The 15068-nt window shown below is 45.9% G+C and overlaps 1 protein-coding gene across 1 annotated transcript in view; it reads right to left on the bottom strand.

Moving 5' to 3' along the window:
* Window positions 1-15068, bottom strand: part of TNIP2 (TNFAIP3 interacting protein 2) — a 101144-nt gene that overhangs the window by 8082 nt on the left and 77994 nt on the right. The window contains exon 2 of the mRNA XM_006874120.1: window positions 6497-6952. Within this exon, the coding sequence (XP_006874182.1) occupies window positions 6497-6952 (456 nt within the window). The remainder of the gene's footprint in view (window positions 1-6496; window positions 6953-15068) is intronic.

Here is a 15068-nt window from a genome sequence, read left to right as displayed (position 1 = left end):
TTTTGGGTAGCCAATGTCCAAGTTGCCCATCCCTGTCTACTCTGTGTATGGAGGGGGTGGGAATGATCCTCGCTGTAAGGATTTGTTTCCTCTTTTGAGCTACTGTATCCATAGGTGTAGGTCAAGTTCACCAAATTGTATCAGATTACTCTTTTTTTTTCCTTTTCTTTCTTCTTCTAGTTGAGCTCTGATGATCCAGTCATTGAAGCCAGGACAAGTGGGTATTATCTGCAAGTGTGGGTGTTCTTATGCATATACCCTCTCTTCTTATCAACTGGATGCTTCACTCTCCACTCCAGTCCTCTGTGACTATGTCACTGACTCTGGGCCCAAGAGCCCCCAGGTCTTGCCACACTGCTGGCCAACCAGTTCTCCGTCCGGGTTCACAGGAGTCTATTGAACGTTGTAGAGCTTAGCTCGCAGCTTCATTGCTGTTTTTCCCTCACTTCCCCTTATCACTGACGAGCATGGTCATCAATCAGTGTGTATTCCCATTAAGTCTTAGTCTTGGAAGGGGGTTTGTCAGGACATCGTTTTTTTTTTAAGGCTATAAAAATACAACCTGACGTCTGTCAATTTAACGTTTTTCACGTGAACAACGGAGCAACACCAACTACGTCAATGTGATTCAAACTGACTTTGCAGTCCAGTGTATTATTCTGTAGCAGCCAAGTTCTTCATCACCATAAACAGACACCCAAACCCCAAACCGTACCCACTGCAGGGAGACAGAGTGAAAGGGCCCCACAGAGTTTCCGAGGCTGCAAATCTGTAGGAAGCGGATTGCCTCACCTTTCCCCACAGAGCAGCTGGTGGGCTCAAACACTTTCACTGAACAGCCCATTGCCTAACCCACTGTGCCACCAGGCTCCTTAAATAGAAAGCCACATCCCTTATACAGTCCCCTTCCTCTGTCCTCCCGCCCCTGGTCTGATGTCACCATTGCTGTTAAGTGCTGTTGAGTAGGTTCTGAGTCATAACGACCCTGTACAGGGCTCTCAGGATTTGAACCAGCCATCTTGTGGTTCACAGTCCAGTGCCTATCCTACAGCACCACACCAGGACTCTGATGTCATTGTTGTTGTTGTTAAGTGCCATTGAGGTGGTTCTGACCCATAGTGACCCTGTCGTATAGGGTTTCCAAGGAGCAGATGGTGAGCTTGAACCGCCAACTTTGAGTTTGAAATGGCTTTGCAGTCCAGCGCCACGCCAGGACTCGGTGTCACTGTTAGCTATTTTCAAACCAGGTCAGTGGGACCTGGATTCATGGTGACCCCATGGGTGTCAGGGCAGGACTGCTCCATAGGGTTTTCAAGACTCTGACATTTTGGAAGCAGGTCACTAGGAATTTCTTCTGAGGCACCTCGGTGAGTTCAACCTTTTGGCTAGTACTCGAGCAAGCAAGGATTTGTGTCACCCGGGGGTCCAGTCTCCATACACTTGCCAATTCTAGATGTCCCATATACTGTGTCCTTCCGTGCCCAATTTTATTTCACCCCACGTGGTATGTCGTGTGTTTCAGGGCATGTCTCCTTACAGCTGAGTAATGAGAGACGGGGCTTTCTGCTCCCACAAAGCTTCACAGCCTGGGAAACCCTACACAGGGTCACTGTGAATCAGACCCGACTTGATGACACACAGCTGCCACCACCACCATCACACAGTCTGTTTCCACCACCGGATTTTGTTTATTCCGTCACATGCTGGTGAACGTTTGGTAGGGTCCACCCTTTGGCTACTGTGGCACGTGCCACCAGGAACACAGCTGTACTAAGGACACGGGTCTGTGGTCCCCCCTCCCCACCATTCTTGTGCTTCAAGACAGAAAGAAAGGAAAGCAGAGAAGGTCCAGTATGACCATTCTCTGGCCTGGGGGAGAAGGTGGTTCTAGAGCCACTTCCCCCCACCCTGCTCCGTGTGGACTGGAAGGGCAAGAGTGGGTGTGCCCAGATTCATACAACAGAATGGTGGTAGCAGGGGGGACACAGTGTTAACATGAGACCCTGCCCCTGGGAGGCTAGCCAGAACAGGGATTGCACCCAAAGGCGCTGGGCACCTCAGCCACGGCCTTCATGCTGTTCTGTGGCTTTGGGGTCTCAGATTTTGGGGTCAGGTGAACCACTGCTTTAAGCTTTACACTGGTAGGTCCTAGGAAGAGCCGCAGGGGGGCCAGGCTCGGCCAGCCCCAAACCTTGAACACCGCATGCATTCGATGGTCCGAAGAGTCCAGTAGGGCGAGTCCCTCGGCAACTCCAGCCCCCTGGCCACCAAACACTGACCAACAGGAAGAGTCTGGAGGCCCACTGGGATTTCATCCTCACAGCTGTGTCCATGTGCTCAGCCAGACACCCACCTAGCCCATGACCTTGAATTTATGTTTCCTCTGACAAGCAGACCACTTTCTACAGGTGTTATGAGCTGACCTGGGCCCTTGTCCTATCTGTCACCTTGAGGACAACAGCTGCCCCCTAAGAGGGTCTCAGACCTCACCCCACCCCCACTGGCTCTGCTCCTCAGAAAGGAAACCCCCAACAGCTCTGCATGTGGTGCACACAGAACAAGGTCACCTTCCACAGGGGACATTTATATTCCATCCTAAAATCCCCCCAATCAGAGCTGCAGCAGTGTTCAGAGTGTGGCAAAGACATGTCTGTCTCCACCATCTTCTCGTCCAGGATGTAGATATATACCACAGACATGGATGATATATCTGCACACATGATGGTATACACACCACAGACATGGATGATATATCTGCACATGTGACAGTATACACACCACAGACATGGATGATATATCTGCACATGTGACAGTATACACACCACAGAAATGGGTGATATATCTGTACACGTGATGGCATACATACTACTGACATGGATGGATAGATCTGTACACATGATGGTACACATACCACAGACATGGATGATATATGTGCACATGTGATGGTATACACACCACAGACATGGGTGGATATGTCTGCATACATGATGGCATACACACCACAGACAAGGATGATATCTTTGTATGCATGGTGGTATACATACCACAGACATGGATGTTATGTCTGTACAAGTGACGGTATACTCATCACAGACATGGATGCTATGTCGGCACACATAACGGTATACACACCACAGACATGGATCATACATCTGTATGCGTGGTGGTATACACACCATAAACATGGATGATATGTCTGTACAAGTGACAGTATATACACCACATAGACATGAATGGATATATCTGTACACATGACAGCGTACACACCACAGACATGGATGCTATGTCTGCACACATGAAGGTGTACACACCACAGACATGTGGGATGTATCTGTACACGGGACGGTATACACACCACAGACATGGAGAGATTTATCTTCAAACTCACTAATACAGGCTTCCATTGCTTTCAGTCTACTCCTTTGCCCTTTCAATGTTGTACCCATTTCTGAAATGTTAGGGTTAGCCTTTTGGATACTTATTTGTAGGGTTAGTATTGTTTCAAAATTCACATTTATTTTGTCTGTTTGCTCTTGTAGTGCTTTCCCAAATTCTTCTAAATTTTTTTTTTCTCTCTTCTTGCTTTCCTTGGGCTTTCGGTCAATCTGTTGAAGGTGCCTACATATCATTCTTTGGAATTCTTTCTCAGGCAGTACTATTATCTTTTCTTCTTCGAAAATCTTTTCTGCTCTGCTACTTGGTCATTTGTTTGAGCCATTCTCCCTTGTTCCTTCGTGTGAGCTGTAACCGTCTGTTGTCTCCGAGACATTGTGGTGGTGTTGTATTTGTATGAGATTCTTGCTTGGTAATCTTTGTCTTTCAGAGTTTTGTATAGATCATCCCATTGCCTTCTTGCCTGCATAGTTTCTGCTGAGAAATCAGAGCTTGGTCTTATTGGTTCTCCTTTATAGGTAACTTTTCGGTTTTTTTCCTGAGCTGCTCTCAGGATTCTTTCCTTGTTTTTATTGTTTTGGAAAATTTGATTAGGATACACCTGGGTGATTTTCTTTTTTTTTGGGGGGGGGTGGAGTCTATCCTGTTTGGCGTTTGTTCACCTTATTGAATGTTTTTCTTTTCATCTCTCATGATGTTATTAGGAAGTTTTCTTCTAGTAACTCTTGGGCAATTTTCTCTATGCTTTTTATTGTGTCTTCCTGTTCTGGAATTCCGATCACCTGTAAATTATTCCTCTTCATGGTGTCCCCATAAATCTCAGGCCTTCTTTTAATATTTTCATGATTGTTTTTCTAATACCAACCTAGATCCAACATCATTCTTTAAAGAGATGGAAAAACTAATCACTAACTTCATATGAAAAGGAAAAAGACCCAGGATAAACAAAGCTTTATTTAAAAATATGAAAAAAGTAGATGGCCTCTCACTTCCCCATCTCAAAACCTACAGCCACAGTAGTAAAAACAGCCTGGTACTGGTACAACAAAAGATACAGAGATCAATGGAACAGAATTGAGAGCCCAGAGAAAATCCATCCACACACAGTCAACTGATCTTCAACAAAGGGCCAAAACACATTAAACAGGGGAGAGGTCATCTCTTCAACAAGAGGTGCTGATAAAACTGGAAATTCATTTGCAGAAGAATGAAACCAGACTCGTATGTCACACCATATTAAAAAAAAATGAACTTAATGTGGATTAAAGACATAAACATGAAATCCTGAACTACAAAGATCATCAATGAAAAAACAGGGACAGACTTAGGGGCTCTGGCACATGACATAAATACACTATCAAATATAACTGAGCACATAGACAACAGAAGACAACATAGGTAACTGGAACCTCCTAAAAATTAGACACTTATGTGCATCAAAAGATTTCACCAAAGGAGTCAAAAGAGAACACACCGACTGGGGAAAAAATTTTGGCAATGACATATTGGACAAGGGACTACTTCAATAAGAAGACAAATAATCCAATTAAAAAATAGGCAGAGGCAGGAGCAGACACTTCACTATGAAGAAATGCTCAAGACATTAGCCATTGGAGAGATGCAAATCCAAGTAACACTGAGCTATCTAACGCCAACATTGATAACCAACTTCAAAAAACCAAATGCTGGTGAGAGGGTGTGGGGAGACTGGACACCCCCTACACTGCTGATGGAACTGTGAAATGGTGTAACCACTGTGAAAACCAGTATGGCACTTCCTCAAAATGTTGAAAACAGAAATACCATCTGGCTCAGAAATCCCTCTACTTGATATATGTCCTCAGCCATGACACAAATACACACATGCATACCCGTGTTCACTGCAGCACTATTGACAACCACAAAAAAGATGGAGACAGCCTAAGTGCCCATCAACCGAAGAAAGGTTAAACAGACTTTGGTTACAAAGACACAATGGAATACTATGAAGCACTTAGTATAAATGATGACTTTGTGAAATATTTCATAACATAAATGAACCTGGAGGACAGTATGCTGAATGAAATTACTGTTCTTGTTAAGTGTCGTGAAGTTGGTTCTGACTCATAGTGACCCTGCATAGGGGTTTCTTAGGAGTCGCTGGTGAGTGTGAACTGCCAACCTTGCAGGACAAATATGGTATGAGACCAGTTATAATAAGTAAGAAAAGAAACATCCTTGCTAAAAGAAACATTCTATGATGGTTACCAGGGGTGGGAGGGACGGGAAAATTTATTCAGGGGGTAAAGGGTAGATGTTGACTTGGGTGATGCGAAAGGCAATATGCAAGAGGGAGGGTGGTACAGGGAAGATGAAGGTAGTGGAAAACACAAGAGTGCAAGCGTTAAAGTGAACCGAGATAAATGCAGAGGTAAATACTGTTAACGGATGGTACGCGGAAGGGCTTGCAATCATTGTAATAACACGAGGTGTCTGATTGGTTGAATGTGAGACTGATGATGTGTTCTGTAAACCTTCACTCAATTCACAATAACAAGGTTTTAAAAAACTAGACGTCATAGGGAAAACCAGGAATTCATGACATATTGATACTCATATCAGTCCAGGCAATACAAGCGAAGACTCTGACGCGGGGGAGTTCATGCATAGCAGGACGAAATGTTGTCCAGTTCTGCACTGTCTGCATTTGGAAGCTCTGATGAAAGGGCCCACTCCCACATTCCAGACCCCGCCCCTCATGCCAGATCCCCCACTTTCAGACCCCTCCCCTGATTCCCAGGCCTGTCCTTCGCCCCAGACTCTGCCCCTCACCTCAGACCCCGCCCCTGACCTGAGCCCCGCTCCCCAGGCCAGTCTCTTAGCCCCCATCCTTCACTCCAGACCCCGCCCCTGCTCCCTCACTCAGGTCCCACCTACACGTCCCAGACCCCGCCCTCTCACCCAGGCCCTGCCTGTGACCCCAGATTCGCGCCCCACGTCCCAAGCCCCGCCCTTCACCAGGCCCCTGCCCCTCATCCCAGCCACCCCACCCCGACCCCCACATCCCAAGCCCTGCCCGTCACTCCGGACCCCGCCCTCACCCCACACTGCCCCTGCCCCTCACCTGGCGTAGCGCGGCCACTTCCTCGCCCGCGCTGCCCTCCTGCTCCCGGAGCTGCTCCCGGCAATGTGCCACCTGCTCCAGCAGCGAGTCCACGAGTGACGGCGCGGCGTTCGCCTCCTGCGCGGACAGACGGGCGCGGAGACGCGCGATGAGGGCGTCGCGGGCGGCCAGCTGGTCCTGCAGGCGCCTCATCTGCTGTGCCGCCTCGTGGTACAGACTGCAGAGCGCCGAGGCCGCGCCTGGGGTCCTTGTCTCCGCCTCCGCGCCCCCCGACCACATAGCGCCGAGCCAGCCGGCCGGCCGGAGCACCACCGCCGGGAACTTCCGCGCCGTCCGGGCGGTGGGCCGCGGGATTTCCCGGAACTTTTCCGGTCTGCCCCGCCTAGACCCCGCCCCTCCAGGAGCCGCCCCGCCCTGCCGACGCTCCGGCTCCGCCCCCACAATCTGACCACGCCCCTATTAGAGCCCGGCCCCGCCCCTGTAGCCGGCTGTGCTCTGGGCTGAAATTGTCCGGTAGCTGCAGAAGTTCAGCCCCGCCCCTTTGAAAGCCTGGCCCAAGCCTTACTTAATATTGCTCCGGCCGCTCCCAAGTAGACACGCGTGGCTCCGCCCCGAGCCCGGCCCCTCGGAGGGCTACGCCCCGCCCTCGAGTCCCAGCCCGACTCTGCCGGTCCTGGCCGGCGTCTGGAGGCCTGAACCGATGAGCAGCGTTTGTCAGGTGAGAAGTCGGGAAATCAGGCTGTCGGCGGAGGCAGCCTGGGTGAGGACAACGCTCAGCCTATGCCCAAACCAGGGTATGAGACTTGAGGGGCCTCTGATGCCCTCGACAGGTGGCAGATGGGGGTGCAGGGAAGAAGAGTTCGAAGAGGACCCCCAAGGTTCCACCTGAGATTGGGTCGGAACTGGGCAACAGGAAGCAGCAGGGAAACGATCCCCAAACTGATGTTTCTGGCGCATTGACTGGTTCAGTATGTAGTGTGGATTAAGGGAGACAGGGTTGCTGAATCTTACTTACTTACAGCGCTCCCGACCCCTGCACCTTCTTTAAGGTCTCAGTATGGGGGTGTGGACAATTTAGCACAGCTCCACCCTAACTTCTCCATCCTCTTACCCCGCAAAATTCCCAAACCATGACTGTTGTCCTTTTCCGAGTAGGAGCTCCCTCCACCCCCCACCAATGATTCCAACAACAAAGCATGCTTAAAGGCTTTTGAGAATTTTCTGGCTCAAGATTCCCATGTGGCATCCACAGCCAAACCTGGGGCTGGTCCCGTGGAAAACACTCACACACCTACTGACTCTGAGAATCAGACCCATCTGCCTTTGTCTTGTTGTTAGTGCCATGGAGTCGATTCTGACGCATGGAGACCCTGCACAGGGTTTCCGAGGCTGTAAATCTTTACGGGAGCAGAACGTTCTGCCTTATCTTTCTCCCGCTGAACAGCTGGTAGTTTCGAACTGCTGACCTTGAGGTTGGCAGCCCGACTCGTAACCACTACGCTACCAGAGTGCTACCATAACAGAAATACCACAAGTGGTCTGAAGTGTTCTGGAATCCAATTCTTCACAATGCTACCCATAATTTGTTATGACCCACACATAGTCAATAAAACATATGTAATCATCTTTCTGATATTCTCTGCTTTCAGCTAAGATCCATCTTACATTAGCAATGATATCCCATGTCCTCTTTTGAATCCAGCTTGCATTTTGGGCGTTTCCCTGTAGATAAACTGCTACAACCATTTTTTAATGATCTTCTGAATCCGGTGAATTTCTGGCAGCTTTCTGACCATGTACTGCTGCAATCCTTTTTGAGTTATCCTCAGCAAAATTTTACTTGCTTGTGATATTAATGATACTTGATAATTTCCACATTCCATTGGATCATCTTTCTTTGGAATGGGCACAAATTTGGATCTCTTCCAATCAGTTGGTGGGAAAGCTTCCAAATTTCTCGGCATAGATTACTAGTGAGTGCCTCCAGTGCTGCCCCAGTTTGTTGAAACATTTCGATTTGTAGTTTGTCAATTTCTGGAGGCCTTTTTTCATCAATGACTTCAGTGCAGTTTGAACTTCTTCCTTCAGTAACACTGGTTCTTGGTCACAACTCTTAAAGTTGTGAAATATCAATCAGTTATTTTTGATGCAGCTTCTTGGTTTGTCATATTATAGTGTCTTGCATGTAACTGTGATGCTAAAAGCTATGCCACCAGTATTTTAAATACCAGCAGGGTTACCCACGGTGGATAGGTTTCAGCAGAGTTTCCAGACTAAGACAGACTAAGAAGAAGGAGAGGTGGTCCACTTCTGAATGGTTAGCCACTGAAAATCCTCTGAAGAGCAGTGACGCATTGTCAGCTAGAGTGGCAGAGATGAACCCCTCAGGGTGGAAGGCACTCAAAATATGACTGGGAAGAGCTGCCTCCTTAAAGGAGAGTTGACCATAATGACATGAATGGAGCAAAGATTTGGGGACTTTCATTTGCTGATAGAGCACAACTCAAAATGAGGAGAAACAGCTGCAAATAAGTATTAATAACTGGAATGTGGAATGTACAAAGTATGAACCTAGGATAGTTGGAAGTTGTCAAAAATGAAATGGAACACATGAAGTTCAATGTCCTAGGCATTAGTGAGCTGAAATGGACTGGTATTGGCCATTTTGAATCATAGAATCATAAGGTTTACTATGCCAGACCAACAGATTGAAGACAAATGGCATCTAATTCATCATAAAAAAGAACATTTCAATATGCACAAGAACGCCCTCACTTGCAGATAATACCCACTTGACCTGGCTTCAATGACTGGATGATCAGAGCTCAACCAGAAGAAGAAAGAAGAGGAAAAAAAGAGTAATCTGATACAATTTGATGAATTTGACCTACACCTATGGATGCAGTAGCTCAAAAGAGGGAACAAATCCTTACAGCAAGAATCATTCCCACCCCCTCCACACACAGAGTAAACAGGGATGGGCAACTTGGACATTGGCTACCCAAAATGGGGTGGGGGGGACTACAAAGGCAAGAAGTGACTGGCTTACAAGCTGTCAAGAGGGAATCTAGAGCCAGGGGGCCTGGAAGAAGGCAGACTCTCCAGTGAGTAGTATCCAATCTGTCTAGGCGGAGCTGATGAAATGAAATGCAGATGGGTCTCTTGAGATACAATAGTGAATAATTGTTATCAGGACTGATTGTGAGGGTTGGAAATGTAAAGGTAGACATTTTATAGCAAGGAAGGGAGTGATTAACTTTCCAGTCTAGGAGCAGAGGTCCCTAGGACCATCAATGGAGAAGAGCCGAGAGCGGGACCCTACCCAGAGAAGCAGTGATGCCTGAGATGGAGGCAGAGACGATGACGTGGAGCGATGGAGCAGCTGGGGACTTTAGATCCAGAGAGGGAGAGCTACTGTGTGCTGAAGACTGGTGGGGGGGCGGTGCATGGAGGATGGAGAGTAGTGGGCAGGCTTGCAGGGTATACCCTTTGGTTGGTTGATGATGCATGGAGGGGATTGTAACCATGGCAATGAAACGAAATACAATAGGATGAATGTAAAACTGATGTTCTCCCACGTAAACGATCATATAATTCAGCTACGAGCTGACTACCCCAACTGACATAAGGGGCTTCAAAAAGTTCATGAAACTGAGGCTGCCAGCAAAGAGTCACCTAAGTGCGCCATCTTGGAATCCGATTCTCCATACACCTACAAGGAATTCCATTTAATACCGCTATTATTCAAATGTAAGCACCAATCACAAGTTCACAGAGGACTTTCAACTCAACACCAGCACAATACACATTCTTTTCCAGTGTACATGGAACATCTCCAAAATAGACCATGTCTTAGGCCACAAAACAAGCCTCCATAAATTTACAAATATCAAAATACTACGAAGCATTATAAAATAGACACTTGAGGGGGAGAGAAAGGAATAGCCAGAAATATCGCCATAGAAAGCTTGTAAGTCCGTCTTCTGCCTATAACTGATTGGAATATCTAAAATGGGGCTACAACGTGCCCAGTGAAGGAGGCTTCCTGCAGAGCCTCTGCATTACATAAGACCATAGGTGGAATCCTGAACTGCATCCAGAATCTTCTGGGATGGGAAATTTTCACTTGAAAGGACAAGCAGACCAGCCTGGAGCAGCTACAAGATCAGAAGATACTTCTTGAAAGAAAGACCAATAGGAAAAATACAAAACAATAATGGCAGTCCGACTGATTACTACAAGAACAAGCAAGTTGCTCACTCAGGTGACATCAAGGCAAGTGATCAGGTCCCCTCTGGGCAAACCCCCTTCCAAGACAAGACTCAATGGGAATACACGAGCAGACATGTGCTCTGACTGGTGACCATATTCATCATTGATAAGGGGAAGTGAGGGAAAAACAGCAATGAAGCGGTGAGCTAAGCTCTACAACATTCAGTAGACTCCTGTGAACCCGGACGGAGAACTGGTTGGCCAGCAGTGTGACAAGACCTGGGGACTTTTGGGTCCAGAGTCAGTGACATAGCCACAGAGGGCTAGAGTGGAGAGTGAAGCTTCCAGCTGATAAGAAGAGAGGGCATATGCACAAGAACACCCACACTTGCCGATAATACCCACTTGACCTGGCTTCAATGACTGATCAGAGCTCAACTAGAAGAAGAAAGATGTGGGAAAAAAGAGTAATCCGAGACAATTTCTCGAGTTTGGCCTACACCTATGGATGCAGTTACTCAAAAGAGGGAACTATTCTTTATGAACAGTGAGGATCATTCCCATCCCCTCCATACACAGAATAGACAGGGATGGGCAACTTGGACACTGGCTACCCAAAATGGGGGGGCTACAAAGGCAAGAAGTGACTGGCTTACAAGCTTTCAAGAGGGAGCCTAGATCCAGAGGGCGCGGAGGAAGGTAGACTCTCCATTGAGTAGTATCCAATCTGTCTAGCTGGGGCTGATGAAAGGAGATGTGGATAGGACTTTTGTGGTACAATAGTGAATAATTGTTGTCAGGACTGACTGTGAGGGTTGGAAATGTAAAGGTAGATGTTTGTAGCAAAAGGAGGGGAGTGGTTGATTTTTCAGTCCAGGAGCAGAGATCCCTGGGACCATCAAGGGAGAAGAGAGGCGAGCAGGACCCTACCCAGAGAAGCAGTGATGCCAGAGATGGAGGCAGAGACGATGACATGGAGAGATGGAACAGCTGGGGACTCTAGACCCAGAGAGGAAGAGGGGCAGGCTTGCAGGGTATACTCTTTGGTTGTTTGATGATGCATGGCGGGGATTGTAACCATGGCAATGAAACAATATACGATAGGATGAATGTAAAGCTAATGTTCTATGTAAATTATCACATAATTCACAATAAAACATTTAAAAAACAAAACAAAAATACTACAAAGCATCTTCCCAGACTACCAATGCTATAAAATTAGAAATCAACGAATAGGAAGACCAAGAGAATAAAGTCAAATACATGGAAACCAAAGAACACCCTATTGAAAAGCAACTGGGTAGTAGAAGAAATAAAACATGAACTCACAAAATTCCTAGAAACAAATGAGAACGAAAAAACAACATACCATAATCTTTGGAACACGGTGAAAGCGGTGCTGAGAGGACAGTTTATTGCAATAAGTGCATACATCCAAAAAGAAGAAAGAACTAAAATCAACACATTACCACATCTCCACCAACTAGAAACAGACCAGCAAAGTAAGCCTACAGTCAAGAGAAGAAAGGGTTTGTGATTGTGCATGACAATGCACGTCCACACACCTGTGTGGACACTGCAAAAAGTTCATTTTGAGGTGTTAAAGGATCCTCCCTTGGTCCTGATCTTGCTCCATCTGACTTTCACCTGCTTGGTTCCCTGAAATCAGCCTTTCAAGGACAAAGATCACCTCTGATGAAGAAGTGAAGACAGCGGTGCATTGATGGCTTACATCTCAGCCTAAAACAGTTTTAAATAAGGGAATACGAAAGCTTGTTTACAGATGGACAAAGTGAATCGAAAAGCAAGGAGATTATGTCGAAACGTTATGTATTTGTCTTTTCTAAAAGTTGATTAAAATAAATTCTACAGCCAGAGTGTGGATAATTTTAGACTCAACCTCACGTGTGTGTGTGTGTTTGTGTGTTTTATATAGTTTTTGAGACCATCTTAAGAACAGATTTAATATATTAGACACTAATGACCAAAGGTTGGAGTCCTGGCACACAATAACATTGTGGGTTAATGCGCTGAACAGCAAAGTTGTTTGAATTGTAAGGTCTGTGGTTCAAGCTCACCAGACACTCCTGCAACAGCAGCAATGACCAAAGACCAGAGAGTTGTGAGATGACATCAAGAGCATCATACAGAAAGAAGGCAAAAGGTCATGAAAAGAGAGGAAAGAAAGAAAAGTCCAAAATGGATATCAGAAGAGCTTCTGAAACTTGCTTTCTAGCATAGAGACGCTAAAGCAAATGGAAGAAATGAGGAGGGAAAAGAGATGAATAGAAAATTTCAAAGGTGAGTTCAATCAGACAGTCAAGTATTATAATGAAGTGTGCAGAGACCTGGAGTTAGAAAACCAAAATGGAAGAATATACTCAGCACTTCTCAAGCTGAAAGAATTGAAGAAAAAAATTCAAGACTCAAGTTGAAATACTGAAGAATTCTCTGGGCTAAACATTGACTGAAGCAAAAAATGTCAAGAAAAAAATGAAAGGAATACACAGAGTCACTGTACCAAAAAGAAATGGTTGATGTTCTACCATTTCAAGAGGCAGCATATGATCAAGAACCAATGGTACTGAAGGAGGAAAGTCCAAGCTGCACTGAAGGCATTGGTGGAAAACAAGGCTCCAGGAATTGATGAAATACAAATTGGAATCTTTCAACAAATTGATGCACATTAGAGGCACTCACTCATCTCTGCTAAGAAATTGGGAAGACCGTAAGAAAGTCAACTGATTGGAAGAGATCCAAATGTGTGCCCATTCTTAAGAGAGGTGAGCCAACAGAATGCAGAAATCATCAAACAATATCATTAATATCACAAACAAGTAAAATTTTGCTAGAGATATGTAAAAAACGGCTGCAACAGAATATGTAAAAAGCGGCTGCCAATAATTGCAGCCAAATTCAGATGAGGCCATGGAACGTGGGATAGCACTGCTGACATCAGATGGATCTTGGCTGAAAGCAGAGAATACCAGAAAGATACATGGTTATTGTTGTTGTTAGGTGTAATTGAGTCAGTTCCACCCCATCTGGACCCTGTGTACAACAGAATGAAACACCGCCTAGTCTGTGCCATCCTCACAATTGCTGCTGTGCTGAAGATATTCATTCATCTAAGCCAAGAAATTTGGTAGACAGTTGCTATCACTGTGCCGACGTAGTAAACCATGTGTCTGTCAGATTCAAAATGGCCAATGTCAGGCTGTTTCAGCTCATCAATGCCTGGGATATCGATGTTTATGCATTCCGTTTCATTTTGACAATTTCCAACTTTCCTAGATTCATACTTAGTACATTCCATGTTCTGATTATTAATGGATGTTTATAGCCGGTTTTCCTCATTTTGAGTTGTGCCCTTTCAGCAAATGAAGGTCCCCAAGGCTTTACTCCATTTGTGTCATCATGGTCAACTCTATTTTGAGGAGGCAGCTCTTTCCCAGTAAGTGCCTTCAAACCTGAGGGGTTCGTCTTCCAGGACTACATCTGACAGTATTCTGGTGAATTCATCATGTTTTAATATTCAATATTCTGTTGCTATCTGATAGTGTTCCACTGCTATTCACAAGGTTTTCAGTAACTACACCTTCGGAATAGTCCGCCTCTTCTTCTCTTGGGTCTGCCTTGGTCTGGAAGCTCAGCTGAAACCCTGCTGGTATTTAAAATACCTGGAGCATAGCGGCCACAAGCAACAAGCAAGCCACCACAGTGTGGGTAACTGACAGATGAGTAGTGGTGGGGTAGAGAAAAAAGCCGGGAGGTGGGGTGGGTGGGTGGGGGACTGACTGGTTTTTTGTTCTGGTCACAAACTGGACCAGAACCACTTGAAATTTCCCAGCTGAACCACCTTGAAATTTCCTGGGAAGCTATGAAGGCAAGAGGCCAGTAGGTGGCGCAGAGACATTAGGTATATAGGTTGAGTACAGTACTTAACAACAACATTCATGGGATCAGTGACAACATCCTATGTCAGCTGAATACCCTGAACAGAAGTGTAGGAACAGTGAACAGAGAACGGCACATAAGCTCTTCTGTTAATCATACACACCAGAAGGCATTTCATGAGTGCCTAAGAATACATTCATCAACTTAGTACAAATACAACAGCACCACAACGCATCAGATAATCTCTGTTCACATGAAAACACAAGACAGAGTGGCTCAAACAATAGGCCAGGAGGCAGCGCTAGAAAATGTTTTTGAGGAAAAAGAGATACTGGGACTGCCTGAAAAAGAGTTGAGGAGAATGATATTTAGTTAACACCAAACTGACAACCACATGGTTTACTATGCCGGGAATGACAAAATGAAGAGGAATGGTGTTGCATTCATTGTCAAAAAGAACATA

This window comes from Chrysochloris asiatica, unplaced genomic scaffold (genome assembly GCF_000296735.1).
Source record: "Chrysochloris asiatica unplaced genomic scaffold, ChrAsi1.0 scaffold00262, whole genome shotgun sequence".
NCBI lineage: Eukaryota > Metazoa > Chordata > Mammalia > Afrosoricida > Chrysochloridae > Chrysochloris > Chrysochloris asiatica.
The sequence above is the reverse complement of the archived record's forward strand: the minus strand, read 5'-3'. Positions and strand labels throughout refer to the sequence as shown.